General features: G+C 44.0%; 1 protein-coding gene across 1 annotated transcript in view; it reads right to left on the bottom strand.

Moving 5' to 3' along the window:
- The window catches only part of eif6 (eukaryotic translation initiation factor 6), a 101,847-nt gene that overhangs the window by 67,401 nt on the left and 11,278 nt on the right, over window positions 1–23,168 (bottom strand). Inside the window, exon 2 of the mRNA XM_087994638.1 lies at window positions 7,349–7,434. Coding sequence (XP_087850764.1) covers window positions 7,349–7,434 — 86 coding nt within the window. The remainder of the gene's footprint in view (window positions 1–7,348; window positions 7,435–23,168) is intronic.

Below are 23,168 nucleotides of genomic sequence, written 5' to 3'. Positions count from 1 at the left end.
AGGTAGATAGGATAGTGAAGGAGGCATTTAGTATGCTTTATTTTATTGGTTAGAGCATCGAGTATAGGAATTGGGAGGTCATGTTGCGGCCGTACAGGACATTGGTTCGGCCACTTTTGAAATACTGAGTGCAATTCTGGTCTCCTTCCTATCGGAAGGATGTTGTGAAACTTGAAAGGGTTCAGAAAAGATTTACAAGGATGTTGCCGGAGTTGGAGGATTTGAGCTATAGGGAGAGGTTCAATGGCTGGGGCTGTTTTCCCTGGAGCAGAGGTTGAGGGGTGACCTTATAGAGGTTTATAAAATCATGAGAGGCATGGATAGGATAAACAGACATTGCCTTTTCCCTGGAGTGGGGGCAGTCCAGAACTAGAGGGCATAGATTCAGGGTGAGAGGGGAAAGATATAAAGGAGACCTAAGAGGCAACATTTTCATACAGAGGAATGAGCTGCCAGAGGAAGTGGAGGAGTTTGGTACAATTACAACATTTAAAAGGCATCTGGATGGGTATAAGAATAGGAAGGGTTTAGAGGGATACAGGCCAAGTGCTGGCAAATGGGACTAGATTAGGTTGGGATATCTGGTCAGCATGGACGAGTTGGACGAAAGGGTCTGTTTCCGTGCTGTACATCTCTTTGACTCTAAACGTTGAAGGCGGACTGCTTAGTGTCACCAGGCAAGCAGTTGCAGTAGTAATAGTCCTGGTTGTCCTGTTTAGGAGCATGAGGAAGCAGATTCAAACCGCTCACCCTGGATAAGTATGGAAAAAATTAGTGCACCAGATAATCATCTTTATTAAAGTGGCATGATTAAAAAAAAGGCAAAGGATGAACCAATTCTGATCACAGCTTGGAGGAGAATTCACATGCAGCCTCTCAACACACCTGCAGAGTCAGCCACTGAGCCTTGTAAACAGAACTGATAAAATATTCATGGCTGTCACTTCCATCAGCTCCTGCTGCAGTCAGCAGGATAAATTATACAACAGCAAGCTTGGCTAGAGATACAGCTACAGAGTATACAGTAATCCTAGGATTGCCACAGAGATGGGAATGCAACCTTAGCACTAGGTCCTGGCAGGGTTTTAATGAAAGGTTGGTTTTAGAGGGAAAAAAACATTAATTTTGAAAACAAAGAATAAAGAGAACTGAATATACATGTAAAAGGGGAAAATTGTAGGGGTATGGAGAAAGAGCAGGTTGTACACCTAGTACCTTCAACTACATGGCATAAAAAAAGCTATAAAAACAATTTCCTCAGCATCAGAGGAAAACAATTTCTTCGTTCACGAGCAGAGTATGCAGTATTATCAGCCTTCAGACAGACGGCAGGTTCAAATGGGACCTTCATCTATTATTGAAGATAACACGCAGACGGAGCAGCTTCATGTGGGATCAAACCTAGGAGAAGGTGACCTCAATTCCACAATCTGCCCAGCAGGATTAACTGGATCCAATTTCAGACCTTTGTTGAAAGGTTATTTGAACCTGCAATTTTCAACTCCCAAACTATCAAATATATTATTGAATTGTTAGCATTTCTGAGCGACATGCTTGAAGACTCAGGCTGGGAAGAATTGACATTCACTATCCAGGGGACATGCAGGACAGACAGCACAGACTTGTGCAATATCCTCATCATGTGAATTATTGCTTTGTCTAGCATGCCTGCAGGCACATTCAACCATCGATCTGAACCTATGCAGACTCACATCAACACTCTGCTTCCCCTTGATCAATGAACAGTCATTGATTTGATCCTTTAAACCTAAAAACGTCTTGGTTGAGATACAAACTAGCTGAAGTGATTTAAAGGAAAGGATTATCACAGTACAGAAACGGACCATCCAACCCAGCAGGTTGTACAAAACCAGAGCTGTTTCAGGATTAAAGAATTCCACTGGCAGATTATAGATTCAGAACAAATTGACAAGGCAGTGTTATTGGAGAAATCACACGTACAGATACGGATTGCAAAGGAAGGTATTTTAAAAAGTTTTGAAGAATTCTAAGATCCACTAATTTTTAAAAATCAATTCAAGCAATTCAATTACCTAAAATTCAAATCAGTGTGTAATCCAGGTAATACAAAACCCTCTTTCTTGATCATACAAGTAAAACCATTAAAATTTTCTATTAACACTCAGAAATGTCATTTTAAAAGGCAAGACAATGATTGGGTGAAATTAGATGAACATGTAAATTTCAAATTGATACAACTAAATATACGATTTTAGCTCCATTACATTTATTTTATTCATTCACAGGATGTGACGACGATGGCTAGGCCAGCACTTACTGCATATCATTAACTGCCCTCCTACAAACATGCAAATAATGGAGAGATATAGGAAAGTGATTGGAAATGCAGACATCACTTGAGTGGGCCTCTCACAGTCAGCTGTATTCAAATGGGCAGTTGTGCTTCCTACGATATGACAGAAACACTTCAACAATTGTAGGAGATTTTGGGACATCCTGAATTTATAAAAGGCACTACAAACCCTTCTTTCTATCTCCTTAAACAAGACCCACATGCAAGCGTAGGACATCAGCCAAACAGCACACAATGGAATAACTATCAGAGCTATGATATCAGATTACAGCCATAACATGAACAGACAGGGTGATTTCTAATAGTTCTCCTAGGATATTTCACAGTAATCACCAGACTCATTGTATAGTACAGCACTAACCACACATAGCCTGAGGTGCATTCTGTACCATCTCAGCTTTCAATTTGTAGAGATTTTCCACGTTCAACAAAAACAGACAGTAAAACTTATTCTAGTGTATCACAGTGAATTACTATCAAGAGTATAGGCAATGGTCAGGTGGGTAACAAAGTTAACCAGAGAGGGACAAGAAGAATGTTAGCGAGGACAATCAAACAATGACACAATTCCATAAACATCTCTCACCAGATAAGACAAATAGATTAGGGACTCAGATCATCATGGGGGAGTCAAGTGCATAGCACCGAAGCATTAGCATCACAACATAAATTAACCTGAACTGCAAGACAGGTCAGGAGGCAGAGGTTAGTGCAATGGCCATTATTAGGGAGAAGGTGCTGGGCAGGCTGAAAGGACCAGAGGGACTACACCCTAGAGTTCTGAAGGATACAACACAGGAGAACGTGGTGGCATTGGTGGTGATCTTTTAGGAATCACTGGTATCAGCGATGACCTCCCCCTTGATGAAGCTGTGCTGATTCAACCCGATATTACCATGCAATTCCAAGTACCCTGCTGTCAGGTTGGATCTCAGAGGACTGGAAAATGCCTAATTTAACACCCTTGTCTAAGAAGGGAGGCAGAAGACAGGAAACTATAGGCCAGTTAGCCTGACTTCAGTCATTGGTAAGATTTTAGAGTCCCATTATTAAGGATGAGATTGGAAGTACATGATGTGAAGGTTTAGTTAGGGTGCTTGAAGGTTACAAGTTAGCCAGGAAAGACCTAAAGAAAGAGTTAAGAGCTAGAAGGGGACATGAGAAGTCGTTGGTGGATAGGATCAAGGAAAACCCTAAGGCTTTCTATCGGTACATCAGGAATAAAAGAACGACTAGAGTACAATGAGAGTCAACAAGGATTGTAGTGGGAAGGTTTGCGTGGAGTTAGAGGAGATGGGGAAGCACTAAATGAATTTTTGTTGCAAACGTTTCGTCCCCTTTCTAGGTGACATCCTCAGTGCTTGGGAGCCTCCTGCGAAGCGCTTCTTTGATGTTTCCTCCGGTGTTTATAGTGGTCTGTCCCTGCCGCTTCCGGTTGTCAGTTTCAGCTGTCCGCTGTAGTGGCCGGTATATTGGGTCCAGGTCGATGTGTTTGTTGATGGAGTTTGTGGATGAGTGCCATGCTTCTAGGAATTCCCTGGCTGTTCTTTGTTTGGCTTGCCCTATAAAAGGCACTACAGCTGAAGCTGACAACCGGAAGCGGCAGGGACAGGCCACTATAAATGCCGGAGGAAACACCACAGAAGCGCTTCACAGGAGGCTCCCAAGGACTGAGGATGTCACCTAGACAGGGGACGAAACGTTTGCAACAAAAGTTTCCAGCTCGGCGAACAGAACTACAACAACGAGCACCCGAGCTACAAATCTTCTCCCAAACTTTGAACTAAATGAATATTTTTCATCAGTACTCACATTAGAAAAAGACAATGTTGTCAAGGAGAATACTGAGATACAGGCCACTAGACTGGACAGGATTCAGGTTGACACGAGGTGGTGTTAGCAATTCTGGAAAGTGTAAAAATAGATAAGTCCACTGGGCCGGATAGAATTTATCCTAGGGTTCTATGGGAAGCCAGGGAGGAGACTGCTGAGCCTTTGGCTTTGATCTTTATGTCATCATTGTCTACAGGAATAGTGCCAGAAGACTGGAATTTGCAAATGTTGTTCTCTTTTTGAAGGGGAGTAGAGACAACCCTGGTAATTATAGACCAGTGAGCCTTACTTCGGTTGTGGGTAAGGTGTTGGAAAAGATTATAAGAGATAGAATTTATAATCATCTAGAAAGGAATAAGTTGATTAGGGATAGTCAACATGGTTTTGTGAAGGGTAGATCATGCCTCACAAACCATATTGAGTTCTCTGAAAAGGTGGGATGAGGATAAAGCAGGTGATGTGGTGAATATGGATTTCAGTAAAGCATTTGATAAGATTCGCCAAAGTAAGGCTATTCCACAAATTACGGAGGCATAGAATTGAGGGTGATTTAGCAGTTAGGATCAGAAATTGGCTAGTTGTAAGAAGACAGAGGGTGGTGGTTGATGGGAAATGGTTATCTTGGAGTTCAGTTACTAATGGTGTATGCAAGGTTCTGTTTTGGATCCACAGCTGTATGGACGAGGGTATAGAAGGATGGGTTAGTAAATTTGTGGATGACACTAAGGTTGGTAGAGTTGTGGATAGTGACAAAGGATGTTGTAGATTACAGAGGGACATAGATAAGCTACAGAACTGGGTTGAGAGGTGGCAAATGGAGTTCAAATCTGTTCAAATTCTTTGAGGAGATAAAGAACAAGTAAGACAAAGGAGAGTCAGTGGAAGTCATCTATTTGGATTTCCAAAAGGCCTCTGACATGGTGCCATAGAGAAGGCTGCTAAGAAGCAAAATAATGGCATGGATAGAGGATTGGCTGACTGGCAGAAAGCAGAGTGTAGGGATAAAGGGGACATTTTCAGGATGGCAGGTGACTAGTGGAGTCACGCAGGGTTCTGTGTTGGAACAACTATTCACAATATACATTAACGACCTGGACGAATAATTGAGGGCACTGTTGCTAAGTTTGCAGATGACGCAAAGATAGCTGTAGATGCAGATAATATTGAAAAAGCAGGGAAGCTGTAAAGGACTTGGAAAGGCCAGGAGAGTAGGCAAAGAAGTGACAGATGGAAAACAATGCAGGAATGTGAGAGGTATGCACTTTAGTATGAAAAATAGGGCCTTAATTTTTTAAAATGGGGATTGTGCATCAGATTTCTGAAGCCTAAGGGATTTGGGAATCCTAGTTCAAGGTTCTCTTAAATGTAGCATGCAGGTTCAGTTGACAGTTAGGAAGGCAAATGCAATGTTGTCAATGTCATTCCTCATTGGGATGGATATAACAGGGCTAGAATACAACAAGAGATGTACTGCTGAGGCTGTATAAGGCTCTGGTCAGACCACATTTGGAATAGGTAAAAACAAGGGCTGCAGATGCTGGAAACCAGAGTCTAAATTAGAGTGGTGCTGGAAAAGCACAGCAGGGCAGACATCATCCGAGGAGCATGAAAATCGTCAAGTTTTCTGCTCCTCGGATGCTGCCTGACCTGCTGTGCTTTTCCAGCACCACTCTAATCGAGACACATTTGGAATATTGTGAACAGTTTTTGGCTCCATATTTAAGGAAGGGGTGTGCAAGCATTGAAGGTGGTGTTCAGAGTGGATTGACAAAAATGGTCCTCGACTTAAAGGCTTGTCACATCAAGAGCAGTTGAGAACTCTAGGTCTGTACTCAATGGAGTTTAGAAGAGGAGACTGTGCAATTGATGGACCAATTACCTGTGTCTAGTGTAAAGTGAAAAGAATGTGGAAAACAAAAAAATCTGGATAAGCAACAGGAGCATCGCACTAAACCCTGTAGAATGAGGTCATTGAATTGCTTCCCACATTTCTTCACCCATGGAACTAATTTTCCACACCTGTGGCATTCTGTATGTGCTTGTAGTGGGAGAGGATTTACAAGAGGGTAAGGATTTTAACTGGTAGCTGACAATTCAGTTGCATACTTATGTTTAAAATCATACCAATGCTATACATAGTCCTCCTGCCATCATACTGTAACTCACTGTATGGAAAATAGTAGTTCTTGCTAAGTACAGAATCCTGGCCCATGTTTTCTGCTAGTCTGAATCCATCTAACAGGTGAATTGGGGTCTCTGTATACTTTGATAAACATGTGACTTTTGTGATATCCGCGGGGCTCGACTTCCACCATGCTATCCCAATGAGGAATGACATTGACAAATCTGTGTTGGTCAGAATGAGATAAATAAAGAAAATTAATGTTTCTCTCAGACGATGGCATTTAACGATATTGCACAGGGAAGACAGTTAAGCTGAGATTCATTTCTTTTCAAAGCCGTTACCCCAAGGTGGAGACCATTCAGCCCATCAAATCTATGCTGGCTCTGTACATAGCAATCCAGTCAACATATTAGATTAGATTAGATTACAGTGTGGAAACAGGCCCTTCAGCCCAACAAGTCCACACTGACCCACCGAAGCGAAACCCTCCCAAACCCCTATATTTACCCCCCACCTAACACTACGGGCAATTTAGTATGGCCAATTCACCTGACCCACACATCTTTGGACTGTGGGAGGAAACCGGAGCACCCGGAGGAAACCCACGCAGACACGGGGAGAACGTGCAAACTCCACACAGTCAGTCGCCTGAGGCGGGAATTGAACCCGGGTCTCTGGCGCTGTGAGGCAGCAGTGCTAACCACTGTGCCACCGTGCCGCCCACATATTTCTCAGTATTATCCCCATAATTCATCAGGTTCACTCCTCTCAAGTATTAATGTAATTTCCTTTTGAAATCACTTCTCACCACTGCTTACAACACCTTAATTTGTAAAACAGTCACAAAGGCTGTTTTCACTTGTGGAGGAGTCCAGAAGTCAGGTGCATAAATGTAAGACAGTCAATAATGAAGAGAAGGGTGCAATGGCAAGGTGAGATACAGCATGATGGCAGGAGGATTTTGGGCAGCATTAATAAGATTTAGACCATTCAGGATGAATGAACCATTTGATTTGTATCAAAAACAAACTTCTGATAAAAATAAAAGAGCTTACCCACACACATTCTTCCAATGATTCTGCATCCTGCAATGGAAGCATGGACCACAGGAATACTTTCGGATAACTCGCCTTCAAATACACTGAAAAAAAAAATAGTTTGTTAGCAGCAAACCGTCACCAGTTTGATTTACACAGCATTCTGGCAAACAGAGACTAGGAAATGCAAAGAAATCATACTGGTGGAAGGAAATCTTTTGATCAAGATTGTATCACAACCAGGCCTGTGAAAACTTGGACATGCTGCATTGCAGAGCTGCAGGACAAACCCTACATTCTACTTATTGAGGCTATGACAGCTAGCAAGCATAAACTCCTCTCCTTTCATCCAAACATCAATCTGGGAAAGGATCTTGGCCCAGAGGACCGAGGATTAAAATTAATACGCATGGAGACAAGGAACAAGCATCAGAAAACACAGCAGAAGAGAGTTTACAGGTCCCCTAATTGCGAAATCACGGGACAGACATTATGTGCAAGGTGCAATTATTTCTTCTTTAGTGACGTGTAACAATTATGGAAGATATTAATCTTCAAAGACCATACGAAAACTAAAGTGATGTGGAAGTTGAGTTTGTAGAATTGTTTTGAGCTAAGGATAAAAATACTTTAAATCTAGCATTGTGCAATGAACCTGGATTAATCCTTTAATCTCAGTAATCCACTTGCGAAAGAGTCAATGAGAAATAGCGATCATATTACAATTGAATTGAGAAATTTGAAGTGACTTGCTCCAATTACAGACACGATTGTTAAAATTTAAAGCATTAAGCAAAATATTGCATTGTCAGGTGGTGAGAGCTGGCCTAGGTTGAGTAAATAGACTAAAAGGTATGACAATAATTAAGGCAGTGGGAAACATCCAAACTGTTCAACCAAAACACATTTCATGGATTACTAAAAGTTAAATCATATTAAAAGAGGCTTATAACGTTCCAAAGAATAGGAACAAATCTGAGAGCTGGGAGTGTTATAGAATTTGAGTATAAACAAGCAAGAAATACAAAAACAAACAGAGCATATACAAAAAGAAAAGTCACTAAAATAATGATGGGCCCCCAAGTTGCACAGACATGACAATTCATTACAAGGTTCAAGGAAATAGTAGACATTGATGAGAGAGACCAGATACATTAGGGTTACTTTGCTTAGAACAGAGAAGGCTGGGGATCTGATTGAGATAGAAAGGTCTGCAGATGATAGGGAGAAACTTTTCCCCTTAGTTATAGGGGGCAATAATCAGAGGCACAGTTTTAAGGCAGGGCTTTAGAGGGGACTTCAGAAAAGAATGTTTCACCCAGAATGTTATGGGTATCTGGAATTCAATGCCTGAAAGATTGGAGGAGATAGGAGAAAGAGTACAGGTTGTTCTGCTATAATATGCGTTTTGTCAATGTGAATTTGCTACAACGTGAATGACAAATTGGAGATGCTGTTTCTAAAGCACGAACTTTCACAGCATATTGGCTAACACAATTACATCATCAGCACCTTAAACGTTGTTTCTAAAGTATGAGTTTTCTATAATGCAGGGCTGCACAAGAACACAACCATCGCATTACAGAAAGAACTATTAGCATACAAAGCTACAAGTCACGTGCAGGTTGAATCAGAATAGCTGGCTGTTTGATGACCAGCACAGACATGATTGGCTGTAGGGCCTCTTTCTGTGCTGCGAAACCTCTACTGTGTCTGTCTTTACAACAGAGACACAAATTGCCTACTGGATATAGAGGGCAACCAAGAAATAGCATGAGAAAAAACAGAACTACAGGCCAGTTAACCTGACTGCAATAATCAGAAAAACACTGGAATCTATATTTTTTTAAGGAACTCTTAATTACACCTAGAAAATCAGTATTATCTGATAAAGTTGAACTTGTTTTATGAAAGGGAAATTAAGGTAGTTCTTCTGTAACACGATGGTTGCATTCTTGCGCAACCCTGCGCTATATAAAAATAGCGCAATAACAAGAGCACTCAAAGTGTTGGCAATGCAATCGTGTTATAGCCAATGCATACTTTAAAATTTTGCGCTTTAGAAACAATGTTTCCTATTCAATCACATTACAATCAATTTGCATTGACAATACATGCATGACAGCAGAATGACCTGTATTGTTTGGGGTTTTCAGGATATAATAAATGTCAAAGAAAAACCAGTAGATGTCAGAAGGGTCACTGGACCTGAAAATGTTAACTTTGCCTTTTCTCCACAGTTACTACCAGACCCGTGGAGTTTTTCCACTAATTTCTGTTTTTGTTTCTTAGTTCCAGCACCCACAGTTCTTTCGGTTTAACATACAATTCTACTAGTTAAAATTCATTCCTTTTTAAAATCCCTATACACACACACTGAAAAACAAATCACTGGTCTTATCAGTGGAGGAAAGAATACTAGGGAAATCACAGTTCAATAGCACCAGTCCACAGGCTTTAATAAAGGTACTCCCTTTTTCTTCCCTAGGGATTCTATTCTCTGATCTACTTCCTTTCAAGTTCTTTCTTACACAATCGTTCATTTTCCCAGTCCGTGGTTAGAGACAACAGGTTATGCCAAATGGTATAACAGAATAACCGAATGCCTTCAAGCTTTCCAAGATAGAGACATTTTCTACCTCTCAGTCTGGAAATCTATATATCTAGATGTCTGGAGCAGATTGGACTTGAATCTGTGCCTCCTGGCTCAAAGGTAATAAAGCATGCAGAATGCTTATAGACATATTTAATCAGCCTGTTATTACACACCACAGAAGGGATATGAACTCAGACCTCCTCAATGAGGGGGTTGGACACTACAACTACACGCGCTGTCCAGTAACAAGCTACGTTCAGGAGGATGACCTCTGCCAAGCACAACTTGCGTCAACTGCACAAACCAATCAGTAACCCGTTCCTGGAGCAATCACACTCTGCACAAGGCCCCAGTACCATGCCATTTTATCACACCTCCCACAAGGCTTGCAAATCAACAGTGTAAACATAACTCACAATGCGGTCCAGCAACTTGTTATCACAAGTGCAGCAACGTCATCCACAGTCCTAGGTGGTGACACAGTAATTTTTCCATTTTAGTCCACCATCAAAAATACAGAATAAAAAGCTCTGGACTACATGCATCTCCAGACACTCAAAGTAGTTGACTCTTAACTGCCCTCTGAAATCACTTTGGAAGCCCAGTTCAAGAACAATAAGGGATGGCAAACAAATGGTGGCCCCAGCAACAACACACTCATCCCATCAAAGAATAAAGGCCATGAGATAGGGGAGTAATGTTGATTAATGATAGAGACTGGTTAACGGACAAGCAACAGAACAAAGGTAATTGGGACATTTTCGGATTGGCAAGCTGTGACTGGTGAACTGTCATAAGGATTATAATTAGGATGAGGACTATTTAAAAATTTAGAGTAATAACTTGAACACATCATTTTCTGTCCAAGTTTGTCGATGATCCAAACCTAGGTTAGAATGCAAGCTGGGAGAAGGACACAGAGGTTGCTGTTAGGGCTACAAATCTATATTTATGAAGTGTGAAAAAGAATTTAAGATACTGAACCATTTGGACACTTTCTGGACTTTTTGTTTTCATTCATGGGATGCTGGTTTGGCCAGCATTTATTGCTGACTCTAACTGACTCGAAAAGATGCTGCTGAGCTGGCCAGGATTAAATAGGGTTTATCAAGAAAAAAGACCACGGTTAATGTAGCTACATGCAGATTGCAGAAAGTCAAATTACTTCAGAAAATTGGTAAAGCTTTTAGGAGGATAATATATGAGTTATTGCCATTGATTGGTGGAAAACCTGGTTGGAGAGATTATGGGGTCATGTGCAACCATTTAAGGTCTTGGTTTCTGTTTCAAGATTCTAGGGAGTTAGAAGGAAGGAACTTCAAAGCTTGTAGTAAAGCAAGTCTCTCTCTCTCTCCTGACAATCTCTTTTGTTGAAACTTTATCAGGTTCCCAAATGTTTTCACATCTCAGCTTCATGACTACATTGTAAATCTTGAGAAGCTGAATTCCAACCAAAGTGAATAACTTCACATTTAGCCACATTACACTTCATCTGCCACACATTTGCCCACTCACTCAACTTGGCTAAAAGCACCAACTTCCCTGCATACTCCCCACAGTTCATCTTCACACCTGACAGGAATAGAGGGGTTAGTGGGTACATTTCTTTGAAACTCAACCAATTTCAAAGGAAACACTCCATTGTACAGAAGGAGATGTTGGGGTTACCATAGACTACAAAGTGATGAAGAGCCAATGTCTGGCACAGTTGTAATGAAACATTTATCTAAATCGATCATAACCCATGAGTATTCAATGAAAAGTTAAAAACTCACGCCACTGTGATATTGTTCAGCTGGAGTTTACCAGTAGACTATTTTTCCCAGCAATGTAAACAATGAAAGATAGCAAAAGCATTGCCCATAAAAATGATGGAAGAAGTTAAGAGTTCAAAAACAAAAGATATAAAGACTGCACAAAACTTGTATAAGGGATTATTGAAAACGAATGGACACAAGTCTCATGTAATGTTGTATCATAAACCTTGGGGTGAAAGGCATTTTTGAAATGGCATTTCATGCCTCCCAAGACTGCAAGCATGAAAGGACATTAATATTTCTGGAATATGCAAAATGGAAAAGATAATGATTTAAACCAAGGAAAGATATCTGGTTGGCATGGATAAGTTAGTCTGTTTCTATGCTGTACAGCTCTATGACTCAGTATGTGAACAAACCAGGAGAAACTCCTATTCTGTAAAGATAAGGCACCTCAATATCTCTCCCTCCCTCCTATATACGGTACAGAAAATCTCTTGGTTGTTGTTCTCACTCAACATTTCCCCATAAACTGCTCCCTGCAAATTCCCTTGCTAATAAGGGAAAAACCACCTTCCGACCACCTGAATGGTCAAATCTTCAACCAATGAATGAAAGATGGAGATGCACCACCAAACTCAAGCTGTCAGTGGCTGCAATCCAAACTAGTGCTAGAATTGTCTCTCTCTGGCTCTCCACCCCCCCCCCCCCCCAAAAACCTATAATACTTGCATCTTGTCTCTTTGCGTGCCTGTTTATGTATGGGAGATGAAAAAGGGATAGAGTTATGGAGTTACTGGTTGGCAATTCATGTTTCTTTCCTGACATTGGTTAAAAAAGTTTGATTACAATAAATTGATTGCACCAGAGGCCCAGGTTCAATTCCAGCCTCAGGCAACTGTGGGCGGCACGGTGGCACAGTGGTTAGCACTGCTGCCTCACAGAGCCTGAGACCCGGGTTCAATTCCCGCCTCAGGCGACTGACTGTGTGGAGTTTGCACATTCTCCCCGTGTCTGCGTGGGTTTCCTCCGGGTGCTCCGGTTTCCTCCCACAGTCCAAAAGATGTGCAGGTCAGGTGAATTGGCCATGCTAAATTGCCCGTAGTGTTAGGTAAGGGGTAAATGTAGGGGTATGGGTGGGTTGCGCTTCGGCGGGGCGGTGTGGACATGTTGGGCCGAAGGGCCTGTTTCCACACTGTAAGTAATCTAATCTAATCTAATCTAATCTAATCTGTCTGTATGGAGTTTGCACTTTCTCCCAGTGTCTGTGTGGGTTTCCTCTGGGATCCCCCCACAATCCAAAGATCAGCAGATTAGGTGGATTGGCCATGCTAAATTGCCCATAGTGTCCAGGGATGTGCAGGTTAGCTGAATCAGCCATGGGAAATGCAGGGTGGAGTGGATCTGCATTGGATATTCTTTGGAGGGCCAGTGTTGACTCAATAGGCTGAATGGCCTGCTTCCACACTGTAGTGATGCTATGAAATAATGATTTATTTTGTTGAAAAATCCTTGGGCACATATTCCTTTAAGCTCAATGAGACAGTGAGGTAAAATGAGGGAAATTTAACGGTTTAATCAAACTTTCATATTTGTGCCAACTCTAGGAAGGGCGAGCTCAATTTCCAGAGCACCACTCCAGTCAGTTGCAACAAATGTGTAGACATGATTTGGTGATGCTGGTGTTGGACTGGGGTGTACAAAGTTAAAAATCACAACACCAGGTTATAGTCAACAGGTTTAATTGGAAGCACTAGTTTTCGGAGTGCTGCTCCTTCATCAGGTGTTGGACTATAGTGATTTTCAACTGTGTAGACTGGAGTTTCACGTCTGGGAGAAAGTGAGGACTGCAGATGCTGGAGATCAGAGCTGAAAAATGTGTTGCTGGAAAAGCGCAGCAGGTCAGGCAGCATCCAAGGAGCAGGAGAATCGACGTTTTGGGCATAAGCCTGAAGAAGGGCTTATGCCCTAAACGTCGATTCTCCTGCTCCTTGGATGCTGCCTGACCTGCTGTGCTTTTCCAGCAACCCATTTTTCAGCCCTGGAGTTTCTCCTCTGTCCATATACATCCTCACATTCTGTTACATTGCACCTGCCATTCTCACACCTACCTGCTTGTGCCCTCCCAACAATTCTGCCTTTTCTCCATTCCCAAGCACAACTCATTCATCTGCAGAGAAATAAGCAGAGTTTGAGCACCAAACACCTGGAGCCTTCTACTTGAGAATATGCTGTTTGCCCAGTTCTGCTTTCTTAATTGGAATCAGTTTACTGTTCATGCAAACCTCCCTCCAATATCAGGACTTAGCTAGCGCTCTACGAAAATACAAATCATGGATCCCTTTCACTACAGTTGTGATGCTCCTGTGGTTGAATGGAATAAAAAAATTAGTATCTATTATTGCAGCATTTGGGGGTGTCGTCCTGACACGTGCAGCAATAACAGGAGGATAAAATGGAATTTGTCAGCTAATCATTACAATGTGCAATAGGACTGCAATGCCTGGACTGACTGAGCAGTCAGATTACTGTATGACTCACATTGCACCACCGAGACACCCACAATAGGTCACAGGCAGACTCTACATAGTGTACTGCCATTAGATAATGAAGTTTGCTCAAATACACTACTGTTTGGTAAATATTTTAAAATGACTAACTAGGGAGCACCAGAAACAAGTGCTGGAGAAGAAGAAGAACACAGTTACAGTCCATCTGCCAGTTTTGAGAGGGAAAAGTAGATTAGATTCCTTACAGCATGGAAACAGACCCTTCGGTCCAACCAGTTCACACCGACCCTCTGAAGAGTAACCCACTCAGACCCATTTCCCTCTGACTAATGCACCTAACACTGTGAGCAATTTACCATGGCCAATTCATCTGATTTGCACATCTTTGTGACTGTGGGAGGAAACCAGAACACACGGAGGAAACCCATGTAGACACGGGGTGAATGTGCAAACTCCACACAGACAGTCACCTGAGGATGGAATCGAACCTGGGACCCTGGTGCTGTGAGGCAACAGTGCTAACCACTGAGCCACCGTGCCGCCCTAAGTAGTTCTCACTTCACTCAGCCTCTTCCTACATGTAGTTTCTGTTGCACATGGTAGGCCATGAAAAGTTCCAGTGTCGGCAGTGTGTTGCTGGAAAAGCACAGCCGGTCAGGCAGCATCCAACGAACAGGAAAATCAACGTTTTGGGCAGATTCAGATGATGGAGAAGATTAGACACTGATTTATCTTCCCTGGGATTATACTCAGCTCAGACTGTCAAAGAATCATGACCAGGAGGCCATTTAACCCTGACAGGTATACTGCCAATCAATCAGATCATGAGGTGGAGACTCCTGCCTGTCTACTTTGGATTCCAGCCCCTGCAGTTCTTTTTGTCTCTAATCAATCAGATCATGACTGATCTATATCTAACTCCACCGTGCCACCTTTGAACCTTTTATATTGAAGATCAAAACAGAGGGCCAGTTTACAGATTCACCACAACTTGTCTAAATCATCTGAAACCTCCTTGTATCCTGCTCACAACTCAGAATCCCACCTTGGTTTGTGTCATCAGCAAACTTGGAAATATCACATTTGGTTCCCTCATCTAAGTCATTTATATATATTATGAATAGCTGGGGCCTAAGCACTAATCCCTGTGGTACACCACTGGTCACCACCGGGAAAAAGAACACTTACTCCTCATCGGTGTCTATTTTGTCAACCAATTCTCAATCAATGCCAGTATATCACACCTGCCCAAACGTTTTAACTTTGCCCATTAGGCTCTTAAAATCCAAATACACCATGTCAATTCTACTAATTACATTGTGTTTCCATTTGATCAGTTAGCTGATTTCGCTTTCATAAACCCACACTGCAGTTGTATAAGACTCTGGTACGGCCGCATCTGGAATATTGTGTGCAGTTTTGGTCGCCATACTATAGGAAGGATGTGGAGGCATTGGAACGGGTGCAGAGGAGGTTTACCAGGATGTTGCCTGGTATGAAAGGAAAATCGTATGAGGAAAGACTGAGGCACTTGGGGCTGTTTTCACTAGAGAAAAGAAGGTTTAGGGGTGACTTGATTGAGGTGTACAAGATGATTAGGGGGTTAGATAGGGTCGACAGTATGAACCTTTTCCCGCGTATTGAGTCGGGTATTACAAGGGGGCATAGCTTTAAATTAAGGGGGGGTAGATATAGGACTGATGTTAGGGGTAGGTTCTTCACTCAGCGAGTCGTTAGTTCATGGAATGCCCTGCCAGTAACAGTGGTGGACTCTCCCTCTTTATGGGCATTTAAGAGGGCATTGGATAGGTACATGGAGGATAGTGGGTTAGTGTAGTTTAGGTGGGCTTGGATCGGCGCAACATCGAGGGCCCAAGGGCCTGTACTGCGCTGTATTCTTCTATGTTCTATGCCTTTGTCTAATCCATTTATGTTTTCTGAGTGTTCTGTCATCATGGCTTCTATAAGACTTGAGCATTTTCTCCACTACTGATGCTAGGCGAACTTGACTTAAATTCTGTTTCTTCTCTCCCTCTTAAATTGTTGGGTTACATATGTTAACCTTTAATCTATAGGAATTGATCGGATGCACTAATGTGGTTCAGGAAGAACATGCTGTCTTAACCTGGCCTGGCTCATGTGTGACTCCAGACCTAAAGAAAAGTAGTTGACACTTAAAATGCTCTCTGGACAACTAGGGATCAGCAATAAATGCTGATCCAGCAAATGACACTGTCATAAATGAATAAAAAAACAGCTCCAGAGTCTACAGAATTTTAGAAGATGATCACCAATGCATCCAATATTTCCAGGGCTATTTCCTATTGTATTCAGGGAAATCTCCTCCAGTGATTCCCAGCATCACACAGGCAAGTCTTCAGCCAATTTGATTCACTCCACGTGAAATCAAGTAACAGTTGGAGGCACTGAACTCTACAAAGGCGATGGGCCCTGACAAAATTCCAACAATCGTACTGAAGACTTGTGCTCCAGAACTTGTCACTTTCCTAGCCAAGCTGTTCCAGTACAGCTACAACATTGGCATCTTCCAATAAAGTGAAAAGTTGCTCAGATATGTCCTCTACACAAAGAGGACAAATCCAGCTTGGTCAATTGCCGCTCCAGTCAACTCTTGACCATCATGTCATCAACAGTGTTATCAAGCAGCTTAACAATACCCTGCTCAGTGAGACCCAGGATCGGTACTCCCAGGGCCGCTCAGCTCCTGACTTCATTACAGCCTTGGTTCAAATATGGACAATAGAGTCATAGAGATGCACAGCATGGAAACAGACCCTTCGGTCCAACCCGTCCATGCTGACCAATCTAGTCCCATCTGCCAGCACCCGGCCCATATCCCTCCAAACCCTTCCTATTCATATACCCATCCAAATGCCTCTTAAATGTTGCAATTGTACCAACCTTCACCACTTCCCACGGTAGCTCATTCCATACACATACCACCCTGTGTGAAAACACTGCCCTGTAGGTATCTTTTATATCTTTCCCCTCTCACCTTAAACTATGCCCTCTGGCTCTGGACTCCCGACCCCAGGGAAAAGATTGTCTATTTATCCTATCCATGCTCCTCAATTTTGTAAACCTCTATAAGGTCACCCCTCAGCCTCCGACACTCCAGCCCATTCAGCCTCTCCCTATAGCTCAAATCCTCCAACACTGGCAACATCCTTGTAAATCTTGTCTGAATCCTTTCAAGTTTCACAACATCTTTCCGATCGGAAGGAGACCAGAATTGCATGCAATATTCCAACAGTGGCCTAACCAATGTCCTGTACAGCCGCAACATGACCCCCCAATTCCTGTACTCAACACACTGACCCAAAAAAGGATAGCATACCAAACACCTTCTTCATTATCCTATCTACCTGCGACTTCACTTTCAAGAAGTTATGAACCTGCACTCCAAGGTCTCTTTGTTCAGCAACACTCCCTAGGACCTTATCATTAAGTGTATAAATCCTGCTAAGATTTGCTTGCCCAAAATGCAGCGCCTCACATTTATCTGAATTAAACTCCATCTGCCACTTCTCAGCCTATCTCGTCAAGAAGCAGTTGTAATCGGAGGTAATCCTCTTCGCTGTCCACTACACCTCCAATTTTAGTGTCATCTGCAAACTTACTAACCGAACCTCTTATGCTCGCATCAAAATCATTTATGTAAATGACAAAAAGTAGAGGAAAAACAACCCTCCACCACTACCCTCTATCTTCTACCTTTGAGCCAGTTCTGCATCCAAATGGCGAGTTCTCCCTGTATTCCGTAAGATCTAACTTTTCTAATCAGTCTCCCATGGGGAATCTTGTTGAACGCCTTACTGAAGTCCATATAGATCACATCTACCACTCTGCCCTCATCAATCCTCTTTGTTACTTCCTCAAAAAACTCAATCAAATTTGTGAGACATGATTTCCCACGCACAAAGCCATGATGACTATCCCTAATCAGTCCTTGCCTTTCCAAATACATGTACATCCTGTCCCTCAGGATTCCCTCCAACAACTTGCCCACCATCGTCAAGCTCACTGGTCTATAGCTCCCTGGCTTGTTCTTATCACTCTTCTTAAACAGTGGCACCACATTAGCCAACCTCTAGTCTTCTGGCATCTCACCTGTGACTATCGATGATACAAATCTCAGCAAGAGGCACAGGAATCGCTTCTCTAGCTTCCCACAGAGTTCTCGGGTACACCTGATCAGATCCTGGGATTTTATCCACCTTTATGAGTTTCAAGACATCCAGCACTTCCTCCTCTGTAGTCTGGACATTTTGCAAGATGTCACTATCTATTTCCCTACAGGCTATCTTCCATATCCTTTTCCACAGTAAATACCGATGCAAAACTCATTTAGTATTTCCCCCATCTCCCACAGCTCCACACAAAGCTGATCTTTGAGGGGCCCTATTCTATCCCTAGTTACCCTTTTGTCCTTAACGTATTTGTAAAAACTCTTTGGATTCTCCTTAACTCTATTTGCCAAAGCTATCTCATGTCCCCTTTTTGCCCTCCTGATTTCCCTCTTAAGTATACTCCTACTTCCTTTATACTCTTCTAAGGATTCACTCGATCTATCCTGTCTATGCCTTACATGTGCTTCCTTCTTTTTCTTAATCAAACCCTCAATTTCTTTAGTCATCCAGCATTCCCTATACCTACCAACCTTCCCTTTCACCCTGACAGGAATATACTGTCTCTGGACTCTCGTTATCTCATTTCTGAAGGCTCCTCATTTTCCAGCCATCCCTTTACCTGTGAACATCTGCTCCCAATCAGCTTTTGAAAGTTCTTGCCTAATACCGTCAAAATTGCCCTTTCTCCAAATTAGAACTTCAACTTTTACATCTGGTCTATCCCTTTCCATCATTATTTTAAATCTAATAGAATGATGGTCACAGGCCCCAAAGTGCTCCCCCACTGTCACCTGCCCTGCCTTATTTCCCAAGAGTAGGTCATGTTTTACACCTTCTATAGTAGAAAATTGACTTGTACACACTTTAAAAATTCCTCTCCATCTAAACCTTTAACACTATGACAGTTCCAGTTGAAGTTAAAATCCCCTACCATAACCACCCTATTATTCTTACAGATAGCTGAGATCTCCTTAACAAGTTTGTTTCTCAATTTCCCTCTGACATTTACAGGGTCTATAATACAATCCCAATAAGGTGATCATCCTTTTCTTATTTCTCAGTTCCACCCAAATAACTTCCCTGGATGTATTTCTGGGAATATCCTCCCTCAGCACAGCTGTAATGCTATCCCTTATCAAAAATGCCACCCCACCTCTTTTGCCTCCCTTTCTATCTTTCCTGTAGCATTTGTATCCTGGAACATTAAGCTGCCAGTCCTGCCCATCCCTGAGCCATGTTTCCGTAATTGCTTTGATATCCCAGTCCCATGTTCCTAACCATGCCCTGAGTTCATCTGCCTTCCCTGTTAGGTCCCTTGCATTGAAATAAATGCAGTTTAATTTATTAGTCCTGCCTTGTCCCTGCCTGCCCCGACTGTTTGACTCGCTTCTGTTCTCAGCTGTACCTGTCTCAGATCGATCTCTTTCCTCACTATCTCTCTGGGTGCCATCCCCCACCTTACTAGTTTAAATCCTCCCGAGCAGCTATAGCAAATTTCCCTGCCAGTATATTAGTCCCCTTCCAACTTAGGTGCAATCCGTCCTTCTTGTACAGGTCACTTCTACCCCAAGAGATTCCAATGATCCAAATTGTGAATCCTTCTCCCATACACCAGCTCCTCAGCCATGCATTCATCTGTTCTATCCTCCTATTCCTGGCCAGAGGCTAGGATTAATACAGTGAGTAATTCACCTCCCGACTCCTCAAACCCTGTCCACCATCTACAAACCACAAGTTATCAATGTGATGCGGAGTATTCTCAACTGTCTGAATGAGAGTCAGCCAGCCAGGACACAGCAGTTAATTTTATTGGCACCACATCCACTCCCTCCACCACGGACACTCAATCGCAGCAGTGTGTGCTATCTACAAGATGCACTGCAGAAATTCACCAAAGAGCATTAGACAGCACCTTCCAAACCCATTACCACTTCCAATGAGAAGGATAATGGCAGCAGATACATGGCAACAGCAAGTTTCCCTACAAACCAATTACAATCCTGACTTGGAAATACCTTGCTGTTCCTTCAGTCAGTGGGTCAAAATCCTGGAACTCCCTCCCTAAAGGCATCGCCAGTACGCGAGACTCTGTCAGTTCAAGGCAGCAGCTCACCACCATCTTTTTTTTATATAGAATAGAATCCCTACCGTTTGGAAACAGACTAGTCAACCCAACAAGTCCAGACCGACTCTCCGAAGAGTAACCCACCTAGACCATTTCCCTACCCTACATTTACCCCTGACCAATGCACCTAACCTAGGCACCCCTGAACACTGTGGGCAATTTAGCATGGCCAATCCACCTAAACTGCACAGCTTTTCAACTACAATTAGGAACTGGCAATAAATGCTAGTCCAGCCAACAACACCTATGTTCCACGAGGGAATAAAAGAAAGGGAAAACAGTTTCAAGCCTGTCAACAAAGGAACTGTCAGCTAACTAAACTTGGAACACTTGAAATCACTGAGGTAACAAATTTTCACAAATCACAAGACTTTCAAGGAAAGAACCCCTTTAGCCCATCGTAATTGGACATGGGATCTCCAGCTTCAGGCTACGTGAGAGCTATCAGAGGAGGCAAAACATGGCAGACACTTTTGTAAAGAACATTGCATCAATTACTAAATTTCAATCCAAGATCAAGATCTGGGAAGCAGTAAAACGGTATAGTAAAACGTGAAGGAAACAAATTAGCCGTGACGTGATTAATCTCAAAGGTGTATTGTGGGTGATGGCTTTTTTGTGGGTCATTGATTTTGAAAAAGCTTTCGCTCCTGTGTTTCCTTTTGCCAGTACTGTGACATTGAGAAAATCAATCATTTCCATGTGTACACTGACTTCAAGTTTAAATGGAGTCAAGAACTGTCAGGTACATCAAAAGTGCCATCACTAAGATGAAAATCAGGTGCCATCAGATAAATTAGATTAGATTAGATTAGTGTGGAAACAGGCCTTTCGGCCCAACAAGTCCACACCGCCCCGCCGAAGCGCAACCCACCCATACCCCTACATTTTCCCCTTACCTAACACTATGGGCAATTTAGCGTGGCCAATTCACCTGACCCTGCACATCTTTGGACTGTGGGAGGAAACCGGAGCACCCGGAGGAAACCCACGCAGACACGGGGAGAACGTGCAAACTCCACACAGTCAGTCGCCTGAGACGGGAATTGAACCCGGGTCTCTAGCGCTGTGAGGCAGCAGTGCTAACCACTGTGCCACCGTGCCGCCCACTAAGTTGGATAGACTGTAACCTGCACAACATGGCTTTGCAATATAATCAACAGGCATCAGACGTATCCACTAACTAATCTGTTCTCCAAGACAAAAGTCAAAGCACAGCAGGGTCTGGCAGCATCTGTGAAGAGAAATTAGAGTTAATGTTTCAGATCAAATGACCCTCATCTGAGAAAGGGTCACCGAATCCGAAACCTGCTGAGCTTTTCCAACAACTTCTGTTTTTGTTTCGATTTAGTTTTATTTGGTTTTTTTCAAACCTTAGCACACCTGACCATTCCAATACCTTTCTTCATCATCATTATAGCCAGTACAGACTCGAGACTTTGCAAAACCCTGCAGAAATCATTTAAGAGGTGTAAAGAGGGAAAGGATACATCCAGCTGGCTGAGGCATTTTAAGCAGCAACAGTCTATCGGCCTGGTCATGGTGACATTTTAGTCCAGAGTCACCGTGACCAGGCAGCATCCTCTTTTTTAAAAGAAAAAAAAATGTATTTAATGCCACCATGTGTAAATACCCTTTATGGTCACTCATCGGTCATACACCTCCATGTACCTGTAGATGACTTCAGTATAGGAGCCTGGGACACACCGGCGTGAGCCCTTCCCTGCGCCCGCCACCTGGGGCCTCAGCTTTTACCCAGGGACCCTCTTCTCCCACACCCCAGGGCCCCCCCCTGGTCCCGCTCCTGCCCCCATCCCCCGGGGCACCCCCAGCCACCCCTTCCCCAACCCCCGGGTCCCCTTCACCCCACCCGCAGGTCCCCTTCCCCTTCCCACCACCCCCGGGTCCCCTTCCGCCCGGGTCCCCTTCCCTCCACCCCAGGGTCCCCTTCTCCATCCCCTCCCCCCCCACCCCCTTCCCCATCCCCTTCCCCCGGGTCCCCTTCCCCATCCCCCCCACCCCCCGGGTCCCCTTCCCCATCCCCTTCCCCCCGGGTCCCCTTCCCCATCCCCTTCCCCCCGGGTCCCCTTCCCCATCCCCTTCCCCCCGGGTCCCCTTCCCCCCGGGTCGCCTTCCCCATCCCCTTCCCCCCGGGTCGCCTTCCCCTAACCCTTCCCCCCGGGTCCCCTTCCCCTAACCCTTCCCCCCGGGTCCCCTCCCCCATCCCCTTCCCCCCGGGTCCCCTTCCCCTCCATCCCTGGGACCCTTCCCCTTCCCCCCACCCCCGAGTCCACTTCCCACCACCCCCGGGTCCCCTTCCCCTTCCCCCCACCCCCGAGTCCACTTCCCACCACCCCCGGGTCCCCTTCCCCACCCCCGGGTCCCCTTCCCCTACCCCCGGGTCCCCTTCCCCTACCCCCGGGTCCCCTTCCCCTACCCCCGGGTCCCCTTCCCCTACCCCCGGGTCCAATTCCCCGTCCCCCCACCCCCGGGTCCCCTTCCCCCCACCCCCTGGTCCCCTTCCCCTACCCCCGGGTCCCCTTCCCCCACCCCCGGGCCCCTTCCCCTTCCCCACCCCCGGGCCCCTTCCCCTACTCCCGGGTCCAATTCCCCGTCCCCCCACCCCCGGGTCCCCTTCCCCCCACCCCCTGGTCCCCTTCCCCCACCCCCGGGTCCCCTTCCCACCACCCCCGGGTCCC

Source organism: Chiloscyllium plagiosum, unplaced genomic scaffold, assembly GCF_037043375.1.
Source record: "Chiloscyllium plagiosum isolate Xiang-an unplaced genomic scaffold, Cpla_swu_hap1 HiC_scaffold_15, whole genome shotgun sequence".
Lineage (NCBI taxonomy): Eukaryota > Metazoa > Chordata > Chondrichthyes > Orectolobiformes > Hemiscylliidae > Chiloscyllium > Chiloscyllium plagiosum.
Note: the sequence above shows the minus strand (reverse complement) of the source record. Positions and strands in the feature narration are given on the sequence as shown.